We start from the raw sequence: 26,145 nt of genomic DNA on the forward strand, positions 1-26,145 counted from the left end.
AGAGGGGTGTCAGGTGCTAGTGTTGGGGAAGTGGAGGGGAGGTGCAGGGGTGTTGTACTGGCTCTGGCACTGCGGTAGGAGTTGGGTAGTGGGTGGAACCCCTGGTTGTCTGCTCTAGAGCTGCTGCCGCCACAGGGGGCAGAATAGAGCTGGGAAAGAGAAGGAACTATAACAAAACACACAGGCTGTCTGGTGTTGAGGGGCCAGCAAGAGGAATGGGTAGAGATGGAGAGATAACAACACATTCAGTCAGTGAAGGAGCTGCAGAATGCAATATAGAGAAAGTTATATTCTTTCAACCAAATGTCCCAGTGTTTTCCAGTAGATCTGTGCAGGGTCTCTGCTGCTCTCTTATAGATGAGCCCCGTCTGTCTTCTCTGTACTAGAGCTCTCTGCTGATGACCAGCACCCATGTGATCCAAACACATGTGCCATGCACAAACACACACCGTACAGTACACACACAGTAGGGCTCACACACAACGTACACACACAGTAGGGCTCACACACACCGTACAGTACACACACAGTAGGGCTCACACACACCGTACACACACAGAAGGGCTCACACACACAGAAGGGCTGGGATGATACCAGTATCGCATTATTTCTTCCATGGCAAAAATGAAAACACAAAGCAGATATCATGGCACAGATGCAGACACAGGAGGCAGATGGTTGGAGTATTACAATGTTTATTAATCCAAAGGAGTAGGCAAGAGAATGGTCGTGGACAGGCAAAAAGGTCAAAACCAGATCAGAGTCCAATGGGTACCGAAGGGCAGGCAGAATCAAGGTCAGGGCAGGCAGGATGATTAGGCAGGCGGGAAAGTAGTCCAGAGCCAGGCAGGGGTCAGAACCGGGAGGACTATAAAATGAGAATAGAAAAGGAGTACGGGAAAAACATGCTGGTTGACTTGACTAAACATACAAGACGAACTGGCACAGAGAGACAGGAAACACAGAGATAAATACACTGGGGAAAATAAGCGACACCTGGAGGGGTTGGAGACAATCACAGGAACAGGTGAAACAGATCAGGGTGTGACAGCAGACTAAACTCTTTTTTCTTTAATGCTGTATGTAAACTATTGTGTGCTATAGCTTTAAAAATAAAAACATTTAGCCTCCCGGGTGGCGCAGTGGTCTAGAGCACTGCATCGCAGTGCTATGCTGCGCCACCAGAGTCTGGGTTCGCGCCCAGGCTCTGTCGCAGCCGGCCGCGACCGGGAGGTCCGTGGGGCGACGCACAATTGGCTTAGCGTCGTCCGGGTTAGGGAGGGTTTGGCCGGTAGGGATATCCTTGTCTTATCGCGCTCCAGCGACTCCTGTGGCGGGCCGGGCGCAGTGCGCGCTAACCGAGGGGGGCGGGTGCACGGTGTTTCCTCCGACACATTGGTGCGGCTGGCTTCCGGGTTGGAGGCGCGCTGTGTTAAGAAGCAGTGCGGCTTGGTTGGGTTGTGCTTCGGAGGACGCATGACTTTCGACCTTCGTCTCTCCCGAGCCCGTACGGGAGTTGTAGCGATGAGACAAGATAGTAATTACTAGCGATTGGATACGACGAAAAATTGGGGAGAAAAGGGGATAAAATTTTGACTCTGGAGGACAAAATAATGATGTTTGTTTCCAACATTAGGGCTGTTTTCCTAAAGAAGTTAAATCCGCGGCATATTTTGTTTCCTTGCCATGATACTAACACGTATCGCGATACTGGTATCGTCCCGGCCCTAACGCACACACACACGCCATACATTTACACAGCACACTCAGGTTGACCAGTAGCTAGATGTGTCATTAATTCATATCAACTCGGACAAATGCCAAGTATGACACACATACGGCCTCTTGCCTCTTACTCACACTCCTCCTCATGCCCACAATATCATGCAGCTTATCAACCTACACATTCACACTCTCCCTCCTACACACGCTATGACTATGTTCTTCTTAATCTAGTGTCTCTCTGTCTCAACTCTTTGCTGCAGTGGGTCGTGCTGAGGATCATATTGGGGACAGCTGTGTTCCAGGTTATATGAGGGAAGTGGGACATATGGGCAGCTGGGAAGCTGTGATGTAACCACAGGAGGAGAGGAGGAAGTCAGGGAGGGAGGGACAGCCATGTGTGTGACGGGCCCACTGGGACAGACAGACAGATCTGGCACTGTGGTTCTGTTCTGGTCCCCATGGAGAGCTCCAGTTTACCTGTCTCTCTCCTAGGATGTTAAGACCTCCAGGGTGTTGGGGTGTGTGCGCACTAGGGTTGAATATTTTCCCAGTATTTTACAAATGTTCCAGCCTGAGATTATATCACTTTTCTCCCAGGTAATTCGGTGTGTCATTCAAAAGCATATACAGTACATATGTCTGGATTTGATTAGGGCTTTGATCAACATGAACATTCAGACCTGATGCTACCTGAATCATATATTCAATACATTTTAGGAGACCTACATTAACAACATTTAATGAGCCCAAGCCCCAAATAGCCCAAATTATTGTGTCGTTATCCAATACATATATGATATCGGCTACTGCACATTATGCACGTCATAAAAACTTAAAACCCCATAGATGTAGCTAGATATATGATCTCTTGGTTAAATAAATTAAACTAGCTCCAGTAAGCTTTGTTTTTTTAGTGTGAACTGTATTACTGTACTGTGTTGTTTTATATTGACTGGAATAATGTCATGATAGAGCAGAGGAGAACATGCGTTTCTAGTGCAGCACATGATTCGATTTTAATTTGGAAATATAATAGGCCCTATTTGTATAATTAGTAGGCTGACGTATATATACCTTTTCATAATATTTCCCTTAATGGTATTAGCCTACCTCCTCTCTCTCTATTGTTGCTTCATTCATTCCTCGCTTTCAACAGTTAAATGAAATACATTTTGTTGTCATTCTGATGACATCCTTGAATAATATTAGACAAAAATTAGATGCAGAAGGCTTTCACTTCTCTTCACGAAGATTGAATGGTTATGGGTCTGAATAAATAACTGCTTTAGCCTACTGTCGTTGCTCTTCTTTCAAACTACCGGTGAGTTCTATTGGCGGCTGTATTTAACATTCAGCAAAAAAGAGCTTGCGTCCCTCTTCGAATAGTCTATTGGTATAAGAAATACCAATACCAATATTCTAGTCCAGCTTTTCCTGCATGGGACTCCAAGAGCTAAGGAGCGCTTTTTAAGGAGAGGCCAGCGAAGCACAGGTACGTGTGTATTGCGCAAGAGACAGAAGCTATAAGTTAGAAACTTATTATGCATAACCCATCATTAATTAGCTAAATATAAGGCTAATACTGCATTGAATGTATTACCTGAAAGAGATAGGCTAGGACATCTATATATAAGGCTATATATTTGAGTTGATGGAACGAGAGAAAGACTGCGAGAGAGTGTTTGTGCATGCACGATAAAGCAACGATATTCGAGTGATAGGCTGTTTTAAAACTCTGCAGCTGCAATAAAAAAACAAGGTGACCCCCGAAAGCCAGATTGAGATGTGTAAATTAGATGCGCATTCGGTCTTTATATTAGCAAATGTAGGCCTACCTGTCACAAAAGAAAAGTTACCATGATGAGATGATCGTTCTACATGCATTGTGAACTACACTCCATACTGAGATGGGCTGTCTGTCCCCAGCTTAAAGAAGCCAGCTTTAGACATTGCATATATTTGAACAGTTCCATTTCACGCCATGCTGTTCATATAAATAATTTATTATAATTTACCGGTTTCTCTCAGTTATTTATCCCGGGAAAAGGGAGTGGTTTTAGGCGGTAAATCTCGGTAACCTGGTTCCCGCCATTCAACCATAATGTGCACGCCCTTCATTCTGATCACATGGCATGATTCATATTGGGTACATGAAAGTCTACCGACGGTGTCTATTTTCAGTATGAACATTTAAGTAGTGAATTACATTTTCTGTGTGTATGTTGCTAGCAGAGTAGAGGCTCATCCCTTCTGGCGTATGTAGAGGTGTCAGTGGCATGTGTTCTGGTTACATACTGCTCTTTAAAGGGCTCTGCTTAGCACCACTGATACCCTCTGAGTTACATCCTGACTGGGACAGCCCTCTCTGGGCACCAGCCTCTGGTGTTTGGGAGTTAGCACCTAGGCTTACACTCTGGCTAATGCAACACAGAACTGTCCCACTCCACCCTCCCAAAGACACCCTCACACATTCAGACTCACTGACACATCCCTCCTTCAATCTCTCCCTCTCTGTCTCTTCTGGCCGGTGCAGGCAGCCCGGGCAGCTGGCTGGCCATTTGGTGAACACTTGTCCTCTGAATGTGATCTCATCTCATCCCTGTAGCTCAGTATGGAGGGGCTTGTCATCTCTCCAGCTGGCAGCGCGTCACACACACACACACACAAACACACACACACACACACACACACACACACACACACACACACACACACACACACACACACACACACACACACACACACACACAGGGATTGTATTAGTGTTCTGGGTGTTATTAATGGTAACCAATATGTAAGTGACACAAACGTTCTCTTTCTGTGTTAATAGTGTTAATAGAGACTGAATTTGGAAACACATTCTTGATCCCCAGGCTTAGAGGAACACATAGCTCATTCTCTTGCATACACTTACAATGTTTTCCTGTATGAAACCTGCACTAGGAAACGAACACTTCTTCATTCAGTGACAGTGACTCTGTGTGAAGTGGGTATAAGTGTGTTAGTGCTAACAACTGTGGAAGACTGCAAACAGGCCCTCAGGTCTGCACTCCCGCTGCTAAGAGAACTCCCAGTGCCCAAATATTTAATGAGTCCTTCAACTCCCCTGCTCTCTCTTCTCTTTTCTCTCTGCTTTGGCAAGGGTGTTTTTCACGTTCCAATTGGATGAGCTGTCTATGTCAGATGGCTTTTGAGCACCATATGTGTCTATTTGTAAAGTTAATGCACATGTGTATTCTCTCTACTTAGAGAAACTGACACTTTAAGAGACTGGAGGTGCACGTCTGTTTCAGTTTCTGTCACTATGTCCAGCATAAAATACCCCTCCACCGTGTGTGTGCGCGTACATGTGTCCGTGTGTGACAAAGAGAGTGCTGGGGGGGGGGGGGGGGGGGGGGATTAGTGAATGATGGTGTGAAAGAGTGTGGCCCTGTGGGACCAGGAGTTCTCCAGTAAATAATGGAGCTGTTTGTTGAGCCCAGAGGAGATGGGGGGTGGGTGGTGCTTTCATCTAAAGGTCACAGGAGGACAGAGGTGGGCTTTGTGTTCACCACAGGATGCTATTAAACTAAGGCCAAACAGAGAGCCTTGTGGGTAAAGGTGCTGCTATCATCTGGTCCCCTGGGCCCAGCATTTCTACAGAAATGACCCTGCAACACACGAGGAGAGAGAGCAGAGAAAATGGGACAACAGAATGTTACCTGGCTTATCGCACTACTTCTGCCACTCTCTAGTTTCCATTGTCCAACAAGAAGACTGTTTCAGTGATGTCCAGTGAGGAAGCAGTGTTTGTGGTTATTGACCAGTGAGTTGTTGTTGCAGTGAGGAGAAGTGGCACCGGTACAGGGACTACGGGGAGATGAGACACTGAGAGAAGAGAGACAGAGACTAAGAGGGGAGACATGCAGTCTCACGCAGGTACAACACACACACTCCTACACACATTGTTGAGGTAGACAGTGTAAGCAACCAGTGATTGTCTGCATCTGTTAACAGTAGCAGCAGGAGAAGACATGAGAGTAAGGAGGGGGACAGCCAACCTATCTGAGCCCACAGTGACTCTCACCAGCCAATAGGAGGCCCCGGTGTGACCCTCATGCGTTCTGTTTAACCTGTCAGAGACTGGATGGCTTCTCTTGATATTAATATGTTTTAGTTTACTTTGAAGGTGAAAAAACTAATAATTGTTTTATGTTTACGTTGAATACAACCTGTATATTTTGTCTCACCTGAGAGAGGAGTTTGTTTTGTTGCATTTAAGAGATAGGTTTGGATAAAGGAGCTGACTGGACCTCAGCTGAATAGTTAGAATTTCAGTGAGCTGTGCTAAATAATATCTTATCCCAGGTCATTTAACATGAACCCAAACCCCCAACCCTTGCCAAAGCTCTCAGACAAGTGTCCTTTTCCAATGACTTTATTGATTATTTTGCCAAAGGTACCATCAGATATACTACGCAGGCCGAAGCATGTGACAGAACCGCGTTAAATGGCCCTAGACCAGACACATCCACGGAAACACACAGAAACCAAGTCAGGTTTTTTTTTTTTTCAAAAGTAGGAAAATCAGTAAGGCCTCCACGATGTCACCTTAATATTACTTTTAACAGATTATGAACACATTTTTACTTAGTTTTTTTTACTATACTTTTGCCCGTGTTTTGATAATTTAGCAACAGCTTCTGAAAACATCTCAACACAAACGGCTACTTGGCAATGTGTCTTCAGTCCAACAGATGAAGATGATAACCACTGTTAGTACAAACGTAATAAAGCCTATATTGAAAGGCCATCAAACAAACATTGAAAGAAATAGAAACATAGTACAATTGCTTGAATCAGTATTTTTTTTAGATAGCCAACATTTACAATAAAGAAATGTGAGTCCAATTAAATGCATACTCTAACATAGAACCAATGGAATTGGCAACTTGTGTCCCCTCCCAACCACCCACCCCCCTCATTGGATGCATTGTCATCGAACAAGCCTCTCCTCCAATCAGAATGCTCCGAACATCCCAGGGGTAGGGCCACAGATCCAGCTCCTCCCAGCTCAGTGTCTCTGGGAGGTTTGGTCAAATTCCAGTCACATGGATGGTTGGCCTCCTCTGAACTCCTGACAAAGTCTCAGCTGTCCATCAGGTGTCAGGGTTCTTAAGGTCCGCCTTCCATAGCTACATCACTAGTGAAAGCCCATCCCATACGGTAGGGCTCAGCGTTGTAATCCAGTTAAAAGCTCCGCCCACATTCCTGGGTCAGTGTTGGCCCCTCCCTGTGGCTGCAGCGGGGCTACAGCAGAGTTCCGGGCCAGGACACGATGGTCAGGGTGATTCTGCCCCGCAGCTCCTTCAGCAGACGCACCAGGGCTGTGTGGGTCATCCCCCACGTACTCTTGCCATTCACCTCCAGCAGAATGTCCCCACATCTACACACACAGAACAGGGGGGGGGGTTAATGCAGGGTTTAACAACCATAGAGATGGACTCAGTATAGTAAAGGAGGCCCATATAGCAATGCTAGCAGTGTGTAAATACAAGACTACTGTAACGATAAGGTAAATACTGGATATAATTTGTCACAGAAAAATAGAAGATTCAGCAAACATGCAGTGATATAGGTCCTCTGGCCAGTGTGTGAGATATAGGTTTAGTTGTCTGTACCGTATCCTGCCGTCGTTGTAGGCTGGTGTGCCCTCCACGATGGAACGGATGAAGAAGGACTGATTGCAGTTGACCTCCTCCTGCCCCCCCACGATGCTGAAGCCCAGGCTGCCTGAGGTGCTCCGGCGCAGCACAATGTCTTTGCAGCAGTACAGGTGCCTGCAAGGGACAAAAAGGGGGATTAGGAAATCTCTAGACTGCTGCCAGCATTCAAATGTGTGCCCATCCTGTACTGTGTGCACATATGCAGCAGTGAGATTGCAGAGTCCCGTGGCAGTCTGTCATAAAAAAACAACGGCTTGGCTGTCATTCAATGAGAATGGAGACATGGCTTTTCCTCCCAGGTGAGGCAGAGCTGTGAAAATACAGTGCTGAGAAGGGAGGGATTTTATAATCAGTCTCTCACACTGCCCGGGGGTGAGTGAAAATTACATTCAAATCCTGTTGGAACTGTTGCCCATTTGGACTGAATTCCCATGGTGAATCACTAGTTGGTTTTCACTTTTCTAATCAATTTTGCCGGTTGGGGAGAAATTTAGTTTCTATTTTACTCCAGTAGTTAAAAAAATTAATAATTACAGTAAGGGCAGGTTTTTATAGCAGCAGTGGCAGATCTGTAGAGAAATGGACATACCCAGGGATGCAAACTAAGAATAAAAGTTTTGGGGGGGGACTTTGGATCACTACTGGCTGTAAACGAGTGACGCGCGTTTGTAAGCAAACGAGTGATGCGCGTTTGTAAGCGAACGAATGATGCATGTTTGGTTGAACGAGTGATGCGCGTTTGGAGCAATACTGGCTGTATCCAAGGTTCAGCCAATCGTTCACTTAACAACAGAATGCAACACGCGACTGAAGAAAGAAGAGACAACCAATTTGCTTGTTACAGAATCTGCGTACGCTCTGGAAAGACAGCGTAGGGTGCAAAGGCAGTTTGCCAGTTACAGCAGTGCATCCCTGAACGATAACGAAGAGGTAGGTGAGAAGCCTGACCACAGAGATGGGTGAGAAGGTGATGAAGTGTGCTTCATGAGCTGTAACCGAAAAACCACTGGCATTTGAAAAGTTTAAGGTGAGGGAGAAAGTGTGGTGGAACAATTATTGTTACCATTGTTAAGTATCTTGCTATAGTAGCTGGATCGAATTCTCTGTTAGCTAGCCAGAGAAATGTTGAGCAACATTAGCCAACTTAGCTGATCAAATAATTGAGTTTACTGTTTGAAAATTAGCTGGCTAATAAAGTCAGACAGCTAGCTAGCTAACGTTACAACATCAGATGAGCTAACGTTAGTAACCTAACCAATACGCTATAATATTAACTGGTATACGACTCCTGCCGCTCCTAAAGTAATAACGCGTTAGTTGCTTACTGGACCCTGGCAATCTGTGTGAAATGTTAACTAGCTAACGAACTAACTACTATCTGTGAACTAATTTTTTCCCTCTACAGTATGTGGTTAATTTTCAGAATGAGAGAATTTGGTGAAAATGAGGTGTTGCTTGTTGAACAAGTGGATTCAGGGATCAAGTGTAGCTGGAGCTGGGCCTGACTTATGCTGTAGGCCAATAGAGGTGAAAGAAACACCACACACTTTCCCTGTTTTAATACAGTGGATCTAAAGGTGTATGCCAGGTGTACTCTCTGCCTGAAAGAGATCAATTATGCCAAAAAAAGGTATCATGCTCTGCTGGCACATTGTAGAACAGATGTCCACAGGCAGAAAGTGAACAATGTAATAACGTGCAGTGTATCCCAAAGATATTGCTTTTGTTGTGTTGAAATTGACAGTAACACTTTTGTGTGAGTGAGGGGGGATTATTACATTTTTTACTCAGTGAACGTTATTTTTGCACACATGTAGCCTTGTGCACTTGATCGATGTCTACTGTAGTGGCCACTATAATAGAGTGAAAATAGAATGCCTGTTTGTTTCATTCTATTTCTACTTTTTTCCCAAGTGCAATATTTAGATGTGTGTGTGTGTGGTCACAAGTGTTCTATTATAAAGGCTGTCATGGCTAACTGCAATATTAGTGTATTGTTTTTTTCTCAAGACTTGAGTGTCATGTGCAGTAAGTCTAGGCAACAAATAACATTGGGTTGCTTTCCTTACATTCTTTAGCTGTGAGTTAGGTTCACATTAACCACTTTTTATTTTACACACAGAGACTGATCATGTAGATCATTTTCTTTGTTGTTTAATTAGTTAAAACCTGCATTTCTCCCTAGCAGGGATTTTTTGCATGTTTCTGTGCAAAAAAAAAGTATCACCTTTTTGGGCACTCACCAGTTTGCATCCCTGGGCATATCCCTCACTCTGCCAGAATCTGAACTCTATCCAAACGAGAGACATAGAAGGGGTTTAATCCCTCAATCCAACAACTCTGCCACACATCACACCCCAGGAGATGGGAAGATTTGTCTGATGAGCAAATCAACTTTAAAGATGGCAAGGTAAGCCGTTTAAAAGAGAATGATGGAGAGTGTCAGTGACCACTTTCTGAGACTGGGATGTGAGGAAGAGGATGAGCAAGAGACTGAAGGCCATGGCGAGAAGGCCAGACGCGGTATACACTAGTGTCTATTCATCATTATGAACTGGGTGGTTTGAGCTCTGAATGATGATTGGCTGACAGCCGTGGTATATCAGACCATATACCAAGTGTATGACGAAACATGTATTTTTATTGGTCTAATTACGTTGGTAACCTGTTTATAATAGCAATAAGGTACCTCGGGGGTTTGTCGTATATGGCCAATATACCACGACTAAGGGCTGTATCCAGGCACTCCATGTTGCATCATGCGTAAGAACATCCCTTAGCCGTGGTATATTGGCTATATACCACACCCCCTCGGGCCTTATTGCTTAATCCTGTCATCACCCTCCTTCTCCCCTTCCCTCTGTCCCATATCGGCCTTGTAATGTAGCCTGTTACCTCTTTAGGTCTCTCTGTACCCTTCCATATCTGTTGGCTAGTGCTTTTCATTAAGGGCCTTCACTCAAGTAGCAAGCCAACACCTAACTATGTTCATCAACTCATTAAGTACATTGTTCTGTCAAAGGGGGCTTAAAAAATATGCCAAACAGAGGCTATTGGTGTCTGGGCAACCGTATGGTTAAGACTGTGTCCTTAACATTGTGAGTGTAGTGTATATAATTATCATTCCTCCTCTCCCATCTGGCCCAGTCAAACACTGAGCTGATCAGGTCAGAAGAGGCTGAGATTGGAGAAGAGAACATTTGTGCATATGACATTTTAGTCATTTAGCAGACGCTCTTATCCAGAGCGACTTACAGTTAGTAGATTCATCTTAAGATAGCTAGGTGAGACCACATATCACAGTCATAGTACATTTTTCCTCAATATAGAAGTTATCAGCAAAGATGGTGCTAGTAGAACAAGATAAGCGCAAGGTTTCTGAGATATAGAATAGGAAGGCTAGCTGAGGGGTACTGCTACTCACCTGGGCAGCTGCAACCATGACACCCACAGTGGGGAGTAGTCATCGGTGTGTGGCAGCTTTGCAAGGCTTTGCTTGGTGCTGTCGGTGGGCGAGGGTGGCGAGGGGAACTCTGGCTGGCTCTCCTCCGGAGGCCTCATCTCCAGGACCTTGAGCACCACGGGGGAGGTGGTGTTCTTCAGGTTGGCCACAGCCTCGCCCCGCGTCACCCCCGTCAGGTCCAGTCCGTTAACGTTCAGCAGGATGTCACCTGCAGGCAGAGGGGAGGACAGAACACAGCACCACTTAGCACAGTGTTGTTGCCCTGACCACTGTCTGATTCTGATGCCTTTCAAAAGCAAAAGTTCCCAGGGACAAGGACTCGTCTCGTCTGCCTATTGAATATTCAATCTTCTCTCGCAGGAACACAAAGCAGTGGGACCAAATAACTTCCAGATAATCAAAGTGGGCTTAGACAGTGCTGTACACATAGCACTGCACCGCAGCACACTGCACAGCCAGCTGCTATCTGGAGTGGAGGCTCGCTCAAAGGACAACATCCACCCCCTTTGATTAGGATGCACTATGCAAATTCACACACACGCTAGGGTACAATCTGGTTAATTATTATGTAGACAGCTGTATACACAAACATATGCATGTTACTGATACACACAGGAATGCACAGGAATACAGACTCAGAATTATGCTTTTGATAAAGGCTAGGGGAATAACACTAAATATCATACTCTACCTGTCTCACTCACTCACACACACACACACAGATGTAGAGTATTGTGTATTCAGAAGGTGGTACACCCTGGTCTGGTCTCTCTGTACTGTGGTTATCTGAGGCGGATCCCTAGGATGAGTAGTTCTGGGTTTAAATGCCTCCACTGCCCTTTGATGTCTGGCCCGGCACAGAGCGCTCCCTCAGATGTTCTGACATCCCACACCCAGACACCCAAACACACACACACACCTATACTCTCACACACTGCAGTATATAACCGTAACAGGCCTGCCACAAGTGTATCCAATCATTTTGGGAGTCTGTTTGTGTTTGGTCTATTTCAGAGTTGACTGATTTTGTATAATGAGCTGATAAAATGCAGCCTGTCATTTCCTCTGGAACCTACTTAACAAAATCTGAGTGTGGTGTGTGTTTGTGTGTGTGTCAGTGGTTGTGTGTGTCGGTGGGTGTGTGTGTTATACTTAATTTGGCGAGCCCTGAACAGTAACCACCCCTGCGTTTCCTGTTGAATAAATAAGCTTGGTAATGAAACAGGAATTTGAGTGTTTCTTCTCAATCACCCTGTCTGTTCTACACAAGGGACATGTCACACACACATGACGCCTGTCTGCAGTACCAGCTCTGGCATCATGAAGACCAGCAGGGACTGCATGGAACAGAGAAACTATCAAAGTCAATATTGGAGCAATTCAGCTAAATTCCCTGCCAGAACATTGGATTTGATTTACTGTATGACTGAGTGAGAGTGAAAGAGAGAGAGAGACTGTGTGAGTGTGTATAATTGTATGAGTGTGTTTGAGACTGTGGTGTTTAAGGTTTATCACCAGGCTGGTACCTTTGCGGATAGATCCCTCCTGTCCCACCACTCCGTTGGGGTCGACGTTAGTGACGTAGACAGGGAGGTCCCAGCCGCGGGAGGACATGCCCCCTGCCACTGTCATCCCCAGGGAGTCATGGGGCTCCTTGGCCAGCGTCACCGTCTTCTCATAACATGCCGGCTTCTCACATGAGTCCTGCAGAGGGGACAAGACAGAGGGGAGGGGTGCAATGTGAGAAATGTTAAGGGTTAAACTGAAATAGATTTGTGTTTACAATAGAGTGTTTATTGGTGTTAAGGGTTAAACTGTAATAATGAGTGTTTATCGGTGTTGTTTGTTTGTGTCCAGTGTGTTTTCTTGTGTTTTGTGTGAGAATGTGTGTGTGTGAGTGTATTTTTGTGTCTGTAATTGTATCTCTGTGCCTGTGTTGAAATTAAAGAATTGTACAGTATGGTCCTGTTTTTCTTCCAGTAAAACAAGGATTGCTGACGGCCATGGAGTTCCTTCCTAGGCTTGGCTTGGTTTCCCTCCAACAGACACAAACACAGCCACTAGAAGCCAACCAATATTAAAACACAATATGAAGCCAACTTCATTAAGGGGGCAGTGTAGTTAAACCCATGGTCGAAATATCACTCTGAAATTGTGAAAACAATGATAATGCCCTTTTTGTGTAAGAGCTAAGGCACGTTCAACAAGGGGAATAGTTTGCAAAAGTTTGCTAATGTTAGCTTAAGCTCGTGAACATAATTTATTTTTAAATGCAGTTTGTGGCAAACGTTCGCACACATAAGCTAACAGCCCGAAGAGGTAGTGTGCGGTGAACAGAAAATTGACTGGGTTTAAGTAAATTTATATTATTTACATACTGTATGTATTGAATAACTACACGTTATAGACATTATATGAATCATGTATGGTTTTTCTTCATTGCTTCTATTTGTTTTTCACATTGTTTTTGTTTTTCCATCTTATTTGACCCTCGTCTTGGCAAGGCGAGGAGATGCACAACAAGATAGTCGGGCTACTGGTTTAAAAGGTAGTTTGCCATCTACGCCAACTTGTACAGTAGCCTAGCTACTATCACAAAATCATTATAGCAAGTGTGTCATTACTTAACTAGATACCCAAATGTTAATTTTCTTGTTGATCAAGAATTGGATATCGATGATGGAGAAAAGCATAGGTGAGGATTAACGTTAGCTACATTATGCGATCTAACTAAGTTACCTAGCTAGCGTAATAGTTTCCCCTTTCATCTGTGGTTAGGTGTTACACAATATTGTTGTCAAGTTATGAAGACTAGTTATCTATATCTGGATTTAACACAGTAGCTATGTATTAGCTAACTCGATCACCTTGAGACCCCATACAGGGGGGACATGTAACTACATTCACACAATCCTAAAGTTAACAATTAAGAGGTTAAATAAATCTGATCCTGTATCAGTGGTTAGGGGAGGCATGGTTCTTCTCAGGTTTGAACCTGTCCATGCACGTACTGTAGCTCTCAGACCAGTCTCTCTGTATTAAACAGACCACTGAATAACAGGAACACATCCCACAATTATTATTAGTGTTGGCTAGCTGTAACATACAGTTTATAGATTTCTATTCAGTACGGGGAGGCTCAAGTGGAGTGTTAAGTTTTAAAGCAGCTATGTATAAATCAGGTGGATTTCAGTGGACTCACTCAGCAGTGCTGTCACTAATAGAGGAGAAGTTTGAGAGCCCTGTTATCAAGGAGAAGGAGGCATGGTGTATGGTGGCCAAAAAACAGAGCAATGGATATGTGGTGCAGTGGCAGACATGCAACAGTAAATAGAGCCTTAGACACCTGTATGTATTGCAATCTATTTTCGATTGTTCAACTGAATATTTATGTATCAGTTTAATACAGACCAACATGTGTAATGATGTTTTGATGTAATTAGGAATGCATATATAATCTTGAGATTAAGAGAGCATAATTTGCCTTTTTTAGCCGCTAGGCGCTAGCTAGATCAGTTTGTACTATGCTTTTGCATCTAAGATGTCTTGCATCTAAGAGGTCTTGCATCTTGCGTGTGTTTTTACTCAGGTATAAGGCTATCCTCAACAGTCATACGAAAACCGGCCAAGGAGGAGGTCTTGTTTCTTTGTTCACTGACACACATCCCAACACCTCCACCTACATACACCTGCAGACCACAAAATTCCAACTTACATCCACAAAAACTGCACACCCAACTCTTACCCTCCTCACACTGACAAACACCCCAAAAACTCCACCCACACACAACCACGAGCACATACAGCACCCAACCTTCACATTCCTCACACTGACACCCACACACAGCCCATGAGAACCTAAAAGGTCAACCAAGAAAAGTGTGACCGCAACCGTCGAGGCGAAAATTAAGGAAATGCTCAGCCTGCAGACATAGCACCCAGATTCAGCAAGACAGGAACTCTCTCTTGGAAAAGTTTACTCATGCTTTGCAGCGTATCACTGAGCAATGATTGTGAAAATGTAAGTAAATAGTTTTTATTGAATGAGCAGTGAAAACAGTTTGAGTGAGCAGTGATTTTTAATTGAAGTAAATGTTTTTTTCAATGAGCAGTGATTGTTATTGAAGCAAATTAGTTTTGGAATAAGCAGTGAGTATGTTTTAAAGTCTAGCAAATCAGTTATGTTTCAAAATTGTATATTCGTGTTATTCATGAATACAATATCATTAAAAAAGTATTACATTTTCTCTGTCAGTTATTTTTTTGTTCTCTATTCAAGTTCATTCTGGAATAAAGTTAGTCTATTACATTTTTATTTATTTAATCTAAACCATTAAAAGTGCTATTTCTTAAAGAAATGGACACCAGAACAATTTTCTCCATCGTGCATCAACAATTATTTTATTGTTTAGAGCCGGCCCATTTTGTTGTCCCTCTTCTGGGCAGCCTGGTTACGTAGAGCCACTCTGTTGTCTGCATGATTAGGGACTGGCTCGATGTTACGTGCCTGTGCCACAACATAGTCCTCATCCAAGTCCTCTGTGATGCCCTCATGGATGAGGGCCATTTTGTGGAGGGCACAGGCACTGGCGAGGACATCTGGAATCTTCTACAGCAGCAGCATGTCAAGATGTTGGAGCCTCCTCCAAATGCACTTTAAGAGGCCAACGGATCTCTCGATCTGGACTCGGGTGGAGCCGTGGATTGCATTGAATCGCTTGTGGTCGTCCACTGGGTGACCATTGTCCCTGAGTGGGACAATAAGATCCAGGCTTAGGGGATAAGAGGGTGGGCATCTAGGTCCTGTACACCCTGCATCATGCACAGAACCAGCGTTTCCCAGCGAAGTTGGCTGTCTCATACAGCTTGCAGCTGGAAGCTGGGCTTGCTTTTCGGTTAGTGTAGGCATCCCGATGTTCTGAGGGCCCCCTGATGGTAATGTGGGTGCCATCTATGCACCCAATCACACCAGGGAACCCTCTGATACCCTGTAACTATTTGCCTCCAGAACTGAAAACTGGGTGGGTGTTGGCCACTTGAGGTAGGTGGGCATCAGCTGGTTCTGGCCATCTACTATTTGGAGCAGTTGGCCAACAGCCAGAGAGAGGCCAACACACAATCCTCCAGTAGTTCTCCTCTGTATGGAACCAGAGGGATGAGTTCCTCACGCAATATCTGAAAAACAGCAAAATTGGATTTTGTCATCTTAGAGTTTTGTCCTGCCTTTGTTCTGTGTGTAAGACAGAGGCAAATAGCAATGATACAATGATGTATTATTCATTATAGGCTACATTGTACTTAATTTTTTAACATTTTAATTATTTCCCCTTTGTGCAACTGTCGATAGATAAGGGGCCGTATAAATAATATGCTTAATGTACAGCCGTCTGGTTGGTTGACTGTACACCCCACACACACAGCTGTCTGGTTGGTTGACTGTACACCCCACACACACAGCTGTCTGGTTGGTCAATTAACTAAGAGTGGGATGCATTCGTGCTTATAGATAACGTTAGCTAGCTACATCATTGGGGATTTTTGTGACACAACTTTATTTAGGCTAGTTTAATCTAAACAACGAGATCATCTACACATGCAAATTACCTGCAAGGTTTCTTGGCTCATCATAAAATGAGATCGAAAGGCAAAGTCGTTGTATCGAGGGATGACTTCCTCCACATAACCCTTAAGTCTTCCAATCGGATGCTCACTTTTTCTTGTCAATACACACTAAAATAAGTAGCCACTACGTGACATTAGTACTAGAGTCTAAAGAGTCATCGATTATTGCAGAAGCTGCAGCTAAAATCAACATTTTACGTGTTCTATCCATTGTTTTACCAGAAAGAATCTGTTGAAAACAAACATAGTTCGCCGTGAGCGTTCACAAACAGAAGTCTTGTTGAATGCACCTCTGTTTGAACAAAAATAAAATGTATCTGGAATTTCAGCCTGTTCAGGTGGGATGGAACTTTTGTCCCACATCATGATGTCACAATGTGATCTGATTATAATAGACCATTGACTGACTGTTCATCTGTGTAAGGGGGTGTGCTCTAGACCATCCTATCAGTCTGAGCATTTCAAGGGCCAAAGAAGAACAATAAATACTGAGTGTACAAAACATTAGGAACATCTTCCTAATATTGAGTTGCACCCCTGTTTTCCCTCAGAACAGCCTCAATTCGCCAGGGCATGGACACTACAAGGTATTGAAAGCGTTCCATGTTGACTCCAATGCTTCCCACAGTTGTGTCAAGTTGGCTGGATTTCCTTTGGGTGGTGGACCATTCTTGATACACACAGGGAACTGTTGAGCATGTTCTTGACACACTCAAACTGGTGCCTACTACCATACCCCGTTCAAAGGCATTTACTCTCTGAATGGCACACATACACAATCCATGTCTCAATAGTCTCAATGCTTAAAAATAATTATTTCACCTGTCTCCTCCCCTTTATCTACAGTGATTGAAGTGGATTTAACAGGTGACATCCATAAGGGATCATAGCTTTTACCTGGATTCACCTGGTCAGTCTATGTCATGGAAAGAGCAGGTGTTCGTAATGTTTTTTTCATTAAATGAACACAGACAGTGATTTATTAGACATCCAGTGATGATTTAAAATACAATTACAAAGACTGCATGGGGGCTTTAAGACCAATATTACATCACAATATAAAGGTCTGGTTAGATTTAGTCTAAATATGATCTATAGTCCTGCTGAAGGTGGCTTAGCTTATCTCAGAATGATAATACGTTGTTATTGTTGCTACCTGCTATCTCTGCAGGGTTCTTTCTATTACAGCCTCATTCTCTCTCAACTAGCTTTGATGCCAAGGACTTTACCTGAAGAATACAGTACCACTCCACTCTGGCGTCACACATTCTCCAGTTTTAACAATGTGTCTGAGAGAATTAGCACCTCAAATAGAGAAAGTGAGAAGAAAGCGAGACGAGAGCTGTGAAGTTGATCATCATCAGAACAACGGAATTCGTCAGCTCCAATAATGAGCTGGAGAAAATCCTGTTTTAGCGTGGAGGTGTGTACATCCTGACGATGTTTTCTTCATGGATAATAGGCTCAGAGAGAGAGAGGCGGCTGCTCTGGGAAAACGCACATGGCTCTCTGAGAGGAGCGGAACACTTTGGCACAGTCAGGGATGACACGGTCCTCTTTGATGGAAGAATAGTACGGCTCAGGATCATTTTCACATAAAAAGGAATATTTAACATGATAAGAAGAGGCAGGAATACAAAGAGCTCTTTCAGTCTGTATCGCTGAAGCATTACAGATTGCGCAATATATATGTTAAGGTAATTTCCGATTGAGCCGACATATGCAGCGTTTCCCGTAAATGCTGTCTCCGCTAATGCAGGAACATTGCCTTTACATTTCAATCATGCTGTAATGCTGAACTTCGCAATACGGATTGAATAGAGCTCAAAGTCTGGGGTTTTAGTGTGTGTATAACCTCAAGAAAAGCTCTTCAAACAAACCTGTGTCTGTGTTTTTGTGTTTGTTTGTGTGTGTGCCTATGCTTGTGCGTGCGTCATGCATTTTATGCATAGCTAACCAGTAGCGTATGCTCCATGTCCACTGGGGAGTATGGAGGGGGGCCGTCCATGCCCCATGGAGCCTCCTGCAGAATGTCAGGCGTGGGTAAACAGATCTGACGAGACACTATGAAGTGTACCTGCTCCTCACTCGCCTACAGGAGACAAACAGACAAACACAACCAAGCTCAGAACCAGACAGACACACATAGCAATTAAAAAAGAGTGACAAACTAAAAACAGTCACTTTGTAGAAGAATATCATGGTTGAGCCCCATAAATAAACATTGAATACAGCTTCACTGAAGTTGATCCAGATATCCAAACAAGCACTTAATACTTCACTGCCACATAACTAGACTCAGACACAGAAACTATAACAGCTCAAACAGGCCCATCATTCTCATCCCAGATGCTATATTGAGGGTAGAGTATGAGCGGCAATTCCATGATAATGGAACGCTTTGACTAATTTCTTTCACTTTAAAATGTATGCCAAACAAAAAGCATTGATTTCAAAGTTTAACAAACCATACAACATGCACAAGGACTATTTTTTAACAATTTAGACTAACATTTACAAACATTTATTTTGTGGAAGAACTGTGCAGAAGCAAACTTTGGTAAAATCTCCCTTAGGTTTTTATGTGACCACGTCTGCAGAAATAATGTGTTGTAAGCTACTGTATGACATGGCACCTTGAGTTTGAAAAGAAAATATTTTTTGTTATTTTACGACAGTAAGTGAAGTGGACTTACACCCGGTAATGGAATTACGGTAAAGGAATTACATCATGAATTGCATTCATTTCTGGTAGATTGTCACGCCCTGACCTTAGAGAGACGTTTTATTTCTCTATTTGGTGAGGTCAGGGTGTAATGTGGGGTGGGCATTCTATGTTTTGTATTTCTTTGTGTTTGGCCGAGTGTGGTTCCCAATCAGAGGCAGCTGTCTATCGTTGTCTCTGATTGGGAATCATACTTAGGTAGCCTTTTTTCCCACCTATGTTGTGGGATCTTGTTTTTGTACAGCTCTTGTAGCCTACGGAACGGTACGTTCGTTTTGGTTTCTCTTTGTTATTTTGTTGCTGGTTCTCATTTAAATAAATATGATGACCACAAATTACGCTGCGCCTTGGTCTCCTTCAAACAACGCACGTTACATAGATGTTTTCTAAGACCCCGTTTCCATCGGTCTATTCAGAAATCAAAGCCTTTACTTTTGCATATTTTTTCAGTTGGAATTTTATGCATCAATGCCTTAATTTCTCCCGTAGCTTTCACTTGACACCCAATTTGAAATAATCCTATGAACTTCACATGTTGGTGCTCATACATAGAAATGCCCTGAGGTAAACCTGTGTTTATACCTCCTTTTATTACATTTTATACCTCCTCCTACCAACCCCTTAAGACAGCTCAAGGGGGGGAAAAATCACCCACACAGAGCTTGGCCAGGCTGTAAAATATGTAAAACATTTATTACCTCTGAGAGGTTTACACAAATAATAAACAAGTGTGGTGTACAAAACACTCTCACTCACACACACATTTCAATTGCACCCTTTAACTTGCTTCAGGAAGCAGCCTGTTTAGTGTGACTCACCCCCATTTTCTCTTCTCTTCTCTCTCATAATACTGCAGTCTCTCTGCTGCCCTCACGCTCTCACTATGACTTTTCCAACTTCAACTCAAAAACTCACCTTTAAACTTATTTTTCTAACAATCTGTATTTTTCACCTCTCAACCTTTCCTCTAACTTTCTTTTTCATGCTCTTTATTACTCTCTTTTGTCTCTTTTTCAGGCTGTATGTCCACCCACTCACACAGCGACTCACTCCCTCGTTCACTCGGATGAACATGCACACTCTCGCACATACACTCGCAGGCACATGCACACACATTTGTGAGTACACACACACAGCTCGCCCTCCCGTGTTGCTCATTTGAGAGTGCCTGTGCTCTCTGTGCCGCAGAGCTGCCTCCTAAATTACCCAGTCCAGCTCATTATCGCCTTAATTTGACTAATTTAATCGGTTTCCAGCCAGTTCTTAATCTCTGAGAACAACAATCTGCTGTGTGTCATGTTGGGTCCTCAGAGAACCCCAAGAGCAAACCAGTCTCCTCAGACAAAAACCCAGAGAGCACAGCTATAGCTACATCCCACAGTCAACCAGAAACACACCACCGCAATTACCCAGCATCCACCAAGAAGCAGAGCCTCAGCCAAGCAGTAGAGCAGTGCCCAGTCGACCACAGACACACAACAATTAACCACAATTAACCTCAATGGACAGCCAACAGAGTGCAATTAACCAGAACCACACACCACTATTAGCCATAATATCACAGGACCCAGAGACAAGAAATACATACCATTACCAACTATTGTAAACCACAACCAACCAATGCTCCCTAACCTCTAACCCCTGCAGACTGACCTGGATGAGTAAAGCGGCGTGTTCTGGTGCTCCGTAGCGCAGGTCGTGTCCATTGATGGCGAGGACACGGTCGTTGACGCTGAGCTGCCCGTCGTGTGCCGCCAGGCCGCCCTCCAGCAGGTGGAAGATAAAGACTCCATGTTCCTCTGGTCGTCTCACCAGCTTGATGCCCAGCTGCTCCTCTGGGGTGCTCTTAGCGAGGACCACGTGGATGCTGTCGTCCCTCAAGGGTTGGCTATGGGGGAGGCCATGAGGCGGATAGCCCCCGGCTGCGTCGTGGGGGTGCCCGTGGTGCCCGGAGTGTGAGCGGTAACGGTGGCGCTGCTCTCTCAGCACTGTGAGTCGCAGCAGCTGGCAAGGCTGTTTGAGGGTGGCCAGGGCGTAGCAGTGGGGCACATTGCTGATGTCTATGCCATTCACCTGAAGATGAGAGGGAGATGTGGAGTTAAGTCACAGATTATATGCTGTGATGAGAAATTCAAACACACAACACATACAGGGAAATGGGATACCTAGTCAGTTGCACAACTGAATGCATTTGACCGAAATATGTCTTCCACATTTAACCCAACCTCTCTGAATCAAAGAGCTGCGGAGGTGCCCGGGGAGTGGGCAGAACGGCACATTTTTCCACCTTTCCAACTTGTGGATTCGAACCAGTGACCTGCCAGTTACTGGTCCAACATTCTTCACCACTAGGCTACCTGCCGCCCCTGTCACATACATGCCGAATAGTATTCCACCTTACTTTGAACAAAAACTGACCTTGAGTATTATGTCTCCGGGCAGCAGGCGTCCGTCCCGGGCGATTACCCCCTCCCTGTAGATGTCCTGGATGAGGATACGCACCAGGGGGGTCTCGTTGCCCCCCACGATGCTGATGGCCAGGGGCTCCGAGGGCTCATGGTTGATCTTAATACTGGTGACCTCACCATCAGGGATCAGGTGATGGAGCTGGGGTAGAGCCAGCACTGAGAGTGAAGGAGGGAAATATACAGTACCAGTCAAAAGTTTGGACACACCCACTCATTCCAGGGTTTTTCTTTATTTTTATTTTTATCAAATCTATGAAATAACACATATGGAATCATGTAGTAACCAAAAAGGGGTTAAACAAATCGAAATATATTTTACATTTGAGATTCTTTGAAGTAGCCACCCTTTGCCTTAATGGCAGCTTTGTCTAGTACTGTATAAATAAATAAATAAATAAATATATATAATATATATATTTATTATTGCCTCCGCACTGTATAAATATTGATTTATTTATTTATACAGTACTAGACAAAGCTGCCATTAAATCTCAAATGTAAAATATATTTTGATTTGTTTAACCCTTTTTTGGTTACTACATGATTCCATGTGTGTTATTTCATAGATTTGATAAAAATAAAAATAAATATAGAGAGAGAGAGAGAGAGAGAGAGAGAGAGAGAGATAATGAGGGAGGGAGAGAAGTAGTGTGTTTCTCTGATTTCTATGATGAAAAGGAACTCTCACAGAGGCAGAATGCAAGGCCAAGGAGAAAGCAAAAGAAACAGAGAGAGAGAGCTAGAAATAGACAGAGGGAGGAAGCCAGAGAGGCCGCGTAGAGAGGTTTAGCGTTGAAGCAGCTGGCTCTACTCCCCCAGGTTAGCAAAACAAGCTTGTACAAGCCTAAGGGGAAAATCCACTTGGCTGATCATCCTTCCACATGTTTGTATCATTAGTCACATATATCTATATGTACCAAGTATGCTTGGGAAAACCCTCACATTGACTTTTCCACAAGGTTATTGCTTGGGTGGAGATAAAATCACACACACGTTTATACAGATACACACTGACTGTACTGACAGAGAACTGAGATATAAAGTTCCCACAAATACACAACCACAGCCTCATACTGTACACACTGCCGTTCAAAAAATTGCGGTCACCTAGAAATGTCCTTGTTTTTGAAAGAAAAGCTAATTTTTTTGTCCATTAAAATAACATAAAATTGATCAGAAATACAGTGTAGACATTGTTAATGTTGTAAATGACTATTGTAGCTGGAAACGGCTGATTTTTAAAGGAATATCTACATAGGCGTACAGAGACCCATTATCAGCAACCATCACTCCTGTGTTCCAATGGCACGTTGTGTTAGCTAATCCAAGTTTATCATTTTAAAAGGCTAATTGATCATTAGAAAACCCTTTCACAATTATGTTAGCACAGCTGAAAACTGTTGTTCTGTTTAAAGAAGCAATAAAACTGGTCTTCTTTAGACTAGTTATGTATCTGGAGCATCAGCAAAATGACCAGAAACAAATAACTTTCTTCTGAAACTCGTCAGTCTATTCTTGTTCTGAGAAATGAAGGCTATTCCATGCGAGAAATAGCCAAGAAACTGAAGATCTCGTACAACGCTGTGTACTACTCCCTTCACAGAACAGTGCAAACTGTCTCTAACCAGAATAGAAAGAGGAGTGGGAGGCCTTGGTGCACAACTGAACAAGAGGACAAGTACATTGGAGTGTCTAGTTTGAGAAACAGACGCCTCAAAAGTCCTCAACTGGCAGCTTCATTAAATATTACCTGCAAAACACCAGTCTCAACGTCAACAGTTGAGGAGGCGACTCCGGGATGCTGGCCTTCTAGGCAGAGCTTCTCTGTCCAGTGTCTGTGTTCTTTTGCCCATCTTAATCTTTTCTTTTTATTGGCCAGTCTGAGATATGGCTTTCTCTTTGCACCTCAACTCACAGGTGCACCTGTGTAATGATCATGCTGTTTAATGAGCTTCTTGATATACCACACCTGTCAGGTGGATGGATTTTCTTGCCAAAGGAGAAATGCTCACTAAGAGGGACGTAAACAAATTTGTGCACAAAATCTGACAGTGTATGGAACATTTATGGGATTTTTATTTCAGCACATGAAACATGGGACCAACACTTTACATGTTGCGTTCATATTTTTGTTCAGTGTAAATGATCCTTATATCTTCTTCTTTGTGCTATTTTTAATCATCGCACAAACTCAGTAACGTAATCTGATTACTTTCACTTACTTTCCCTTTAAGCGGCATTAGAACAGGGGTGTCAAACACATTCCATGGAGGGCCTAATGTCTTCTGGTTTTAGTTTTTTCCTTTAAATTAAGACCTAGACAACCAGGTGACCTTAATCAATCAAGTACAGCGGAGAAGCGAAAACTCGCAGACACAGAAAACTTCCCTCCATGGAATAATCTCTCAAGGACAAGATTACTTTTATCATTATATTTGCCTGTATTTACCCCCACAAAATGAAACTTTAATTAGCTTATAATGTGGCTGTCATAAAGAACTACAAATGTTATGATGATCTGGATAAGACTGCCGAATCGAGGCAAGGTTAGCTACATCTAATGTTAGCTACATTAGTAATGTATAAATGGGCAAAATGTCTTTAAATTGACAATTCTGTGAACTGCCTTGTGCTCTACATCTATCAGATGTTCTACAGTGCCTTCAGAAATGTCACTGGCTTACACACAATACCCCATAATGTCAAAGTGGAATTATGTTTTTCAATTTACAAGTCAATAAGTATTCAACCCCTTTGTTATGGCATGCCTAAATAGGAGAAAACAAATGTTTAACAAGTCATATAATACATTGCATGGACTCACACTGTGTGCAATAGTAGTGTTTAACATGATTTTTGAATGACTGCCTCATCTCTGTACTCTACACATAAAATTATCTGTGAGGTCCCTTAGTCCAGCAGGTAATTTCAAACACAGATTCAACCACAAAGACCAAGGAGGTTTTCCAATGCCTTTAAAAGAAGGGCACCTATTGGTAGGTGGGTAAAAAAAAGCAGGCATTGAATATCCCTTTGAGCATGGTGAAGTTATTAATTACAATTTGGAATGTGTATCAATACACCCAGTCACTACAAAGATAAAGGTGTCCTTCATAACTCAGTTGCTGTAGAGGAAGGAAACCACTCAGGGATTTCACCATAAGACCAAAGGTGATTTTAAAACAGTTACAGAGTTTAATGGCTGTGATAGGAGAAAATTGTGGGTGGATCAACAACATTGTAGTTACTCCACAATACAATACTAACCCAATTGACAGAGTGAAAAGAAGGAAGCCTGTATAGAATACAAATATTCTTAAACATGCATCCTGTTTGCAACAAGGCACTAAAGTAATATTGCAAAAAAATTGGAAAAGTTTTTGTCCTGAATATAAAGTGTGTGTTTGGGGCAAATCCAATACAGTACCACTCTCCATATTTTCAAGCATAGTGGTGGCTGCATCGTGTTATGGGTATACTTGTTAAGGACTGGGGAGTTTTTCAGGATAAAAAAGAAGCGGAATGGAGCTAAGCACAGGAGAAATCCTAGAGAAAAACTTGGTTCAGTCTGCTTTCCACCAGACACTGGGAGATTAATTCACCTTACAGCAGGAGAATAACCTTAAACAGACGACCGAATCTACATTGGAGTTGCTTACCAAGAAGACAGTAAATGTTCTTGAGTGGCCGAGTTACAGTTTTGACTTAAATCTACTTGAAAATCTATGGCAAGACCTGAAACTGGTTGTCTAGCTATGAGAAACAACCAAGGTGACAGAGCTTGAAGAATTTTGAAAATAATAATGGGCAAATGTTGCACAATCCAGGTGTGAAAAGCTCTTAGAGACATACCCAGAAAAACTCACAGCTTAAATTGCTGCCAAAGGTGCTCCCACAAACTATTGACTCAGGGGTGCGAATACTTTTGTAAGTTAGATATTTCTGTATTTCATTTTCAATACATTGACAAACATTTCTAAAAACATGTTTTCACATTGTCATTATGGGGGGTAGATAGCTGAGATAAAAACAAATACTCAATACATTTTGAATTCAGGTTGTAACACAACAAAATGTGGAATAAGTCAAGGGGTGTGAATACTTTCTGAAGGCACTGTATCTCTCAACCTCTCCCTCCCTGTTCATTCTCCCTTTCTTTCTCTCTGGCTCACTCTCTCCCCCTATCTCTCTTGTTCCATAGCCCCAGTCCCTAGTTCTAATCGCGCTGCAGTTTCTCCCTTCCAAAGTCAATATCTTCTCTTCATTGCTTCCAGGGAGAAGATCACGTTAACACACAGACCTGTGGTTGTTATATAACTCTCTCTCTCTCTCTCTCTCTCTCTCTCTCTCTCTCTCTCTCTCTCTCTCTCTCTCTCTCTCTCTCTCTCTCTCTCTCTCTCTCTCTCTCTCTCTCTCTCTCTCTCTCTCTCTCTCTCT

The 26,145-nt window shown here is 43.3% G+C and overlaps 1 protein-coding gene across 4 annotated transcripts in view; it reads right to left on the reverse strand.

Moving 5' to 3' along the window:
* Positions 1-6,126: 6,126 nt before the first annotated feature.
* LOC139541310 (E3 ubiquitin-protein ligase LNX-like) overlaps positions 6,127-26,145 on the reverse strand; it is a 112,947-nt gene continuing 92,928 nt past the window's right edge. For all 4 annotated transcript variants that reach the window (XM_071345819.1, XM_071345820.1, XM_071345818.1 and 1 more), the window contains 7 exons: positions 21,659-21,864; positions 20,894-21,313; positions 18,473-18,607; positions 12,420-12,597; positions 10,855-11,101; positions 7,386-7,544; positions 6,127-7,150 (listed from right to left, as the gene is read on the reverse strand). In XM_071345819.1, coding sequence (XP_071201920.1) covers positions 7,015-7,150; positions 7,386-7,544; positions 10,855-11,101; positions 12,420-12,597; positions 18,473-18,607; positions 20,894-21,313; positions 21,659-21,864 — 1,481 coding nt within the window. In that variant the 3' untranslated portion in view covers positions 6,127-7,014. The remainder of the gene's footprint in view (positions 7,151-7,385; positions 7,545-10,854; positions 11,102-12,419; positions 12,598-18,472; positions 18,608-20,893; positions 21,314-21,658; positions 21,865-26,145) is intronic.

This window comes from Salvelinus alpinus, chromosome 16 (assembly GCF_045679555.1).
Source record: "Salvelinus alpinus chromosome 16, SLU_Salpinus.1, whole genome shotgun sequence".
In the NCBI taxonomy this organism is placed as follows: Eukaryota; Metazoa; Chordata; class Actinopteri; order Salmoniformes; family Salmonidae; genus Salvelinus; species Salvelinus alpinus.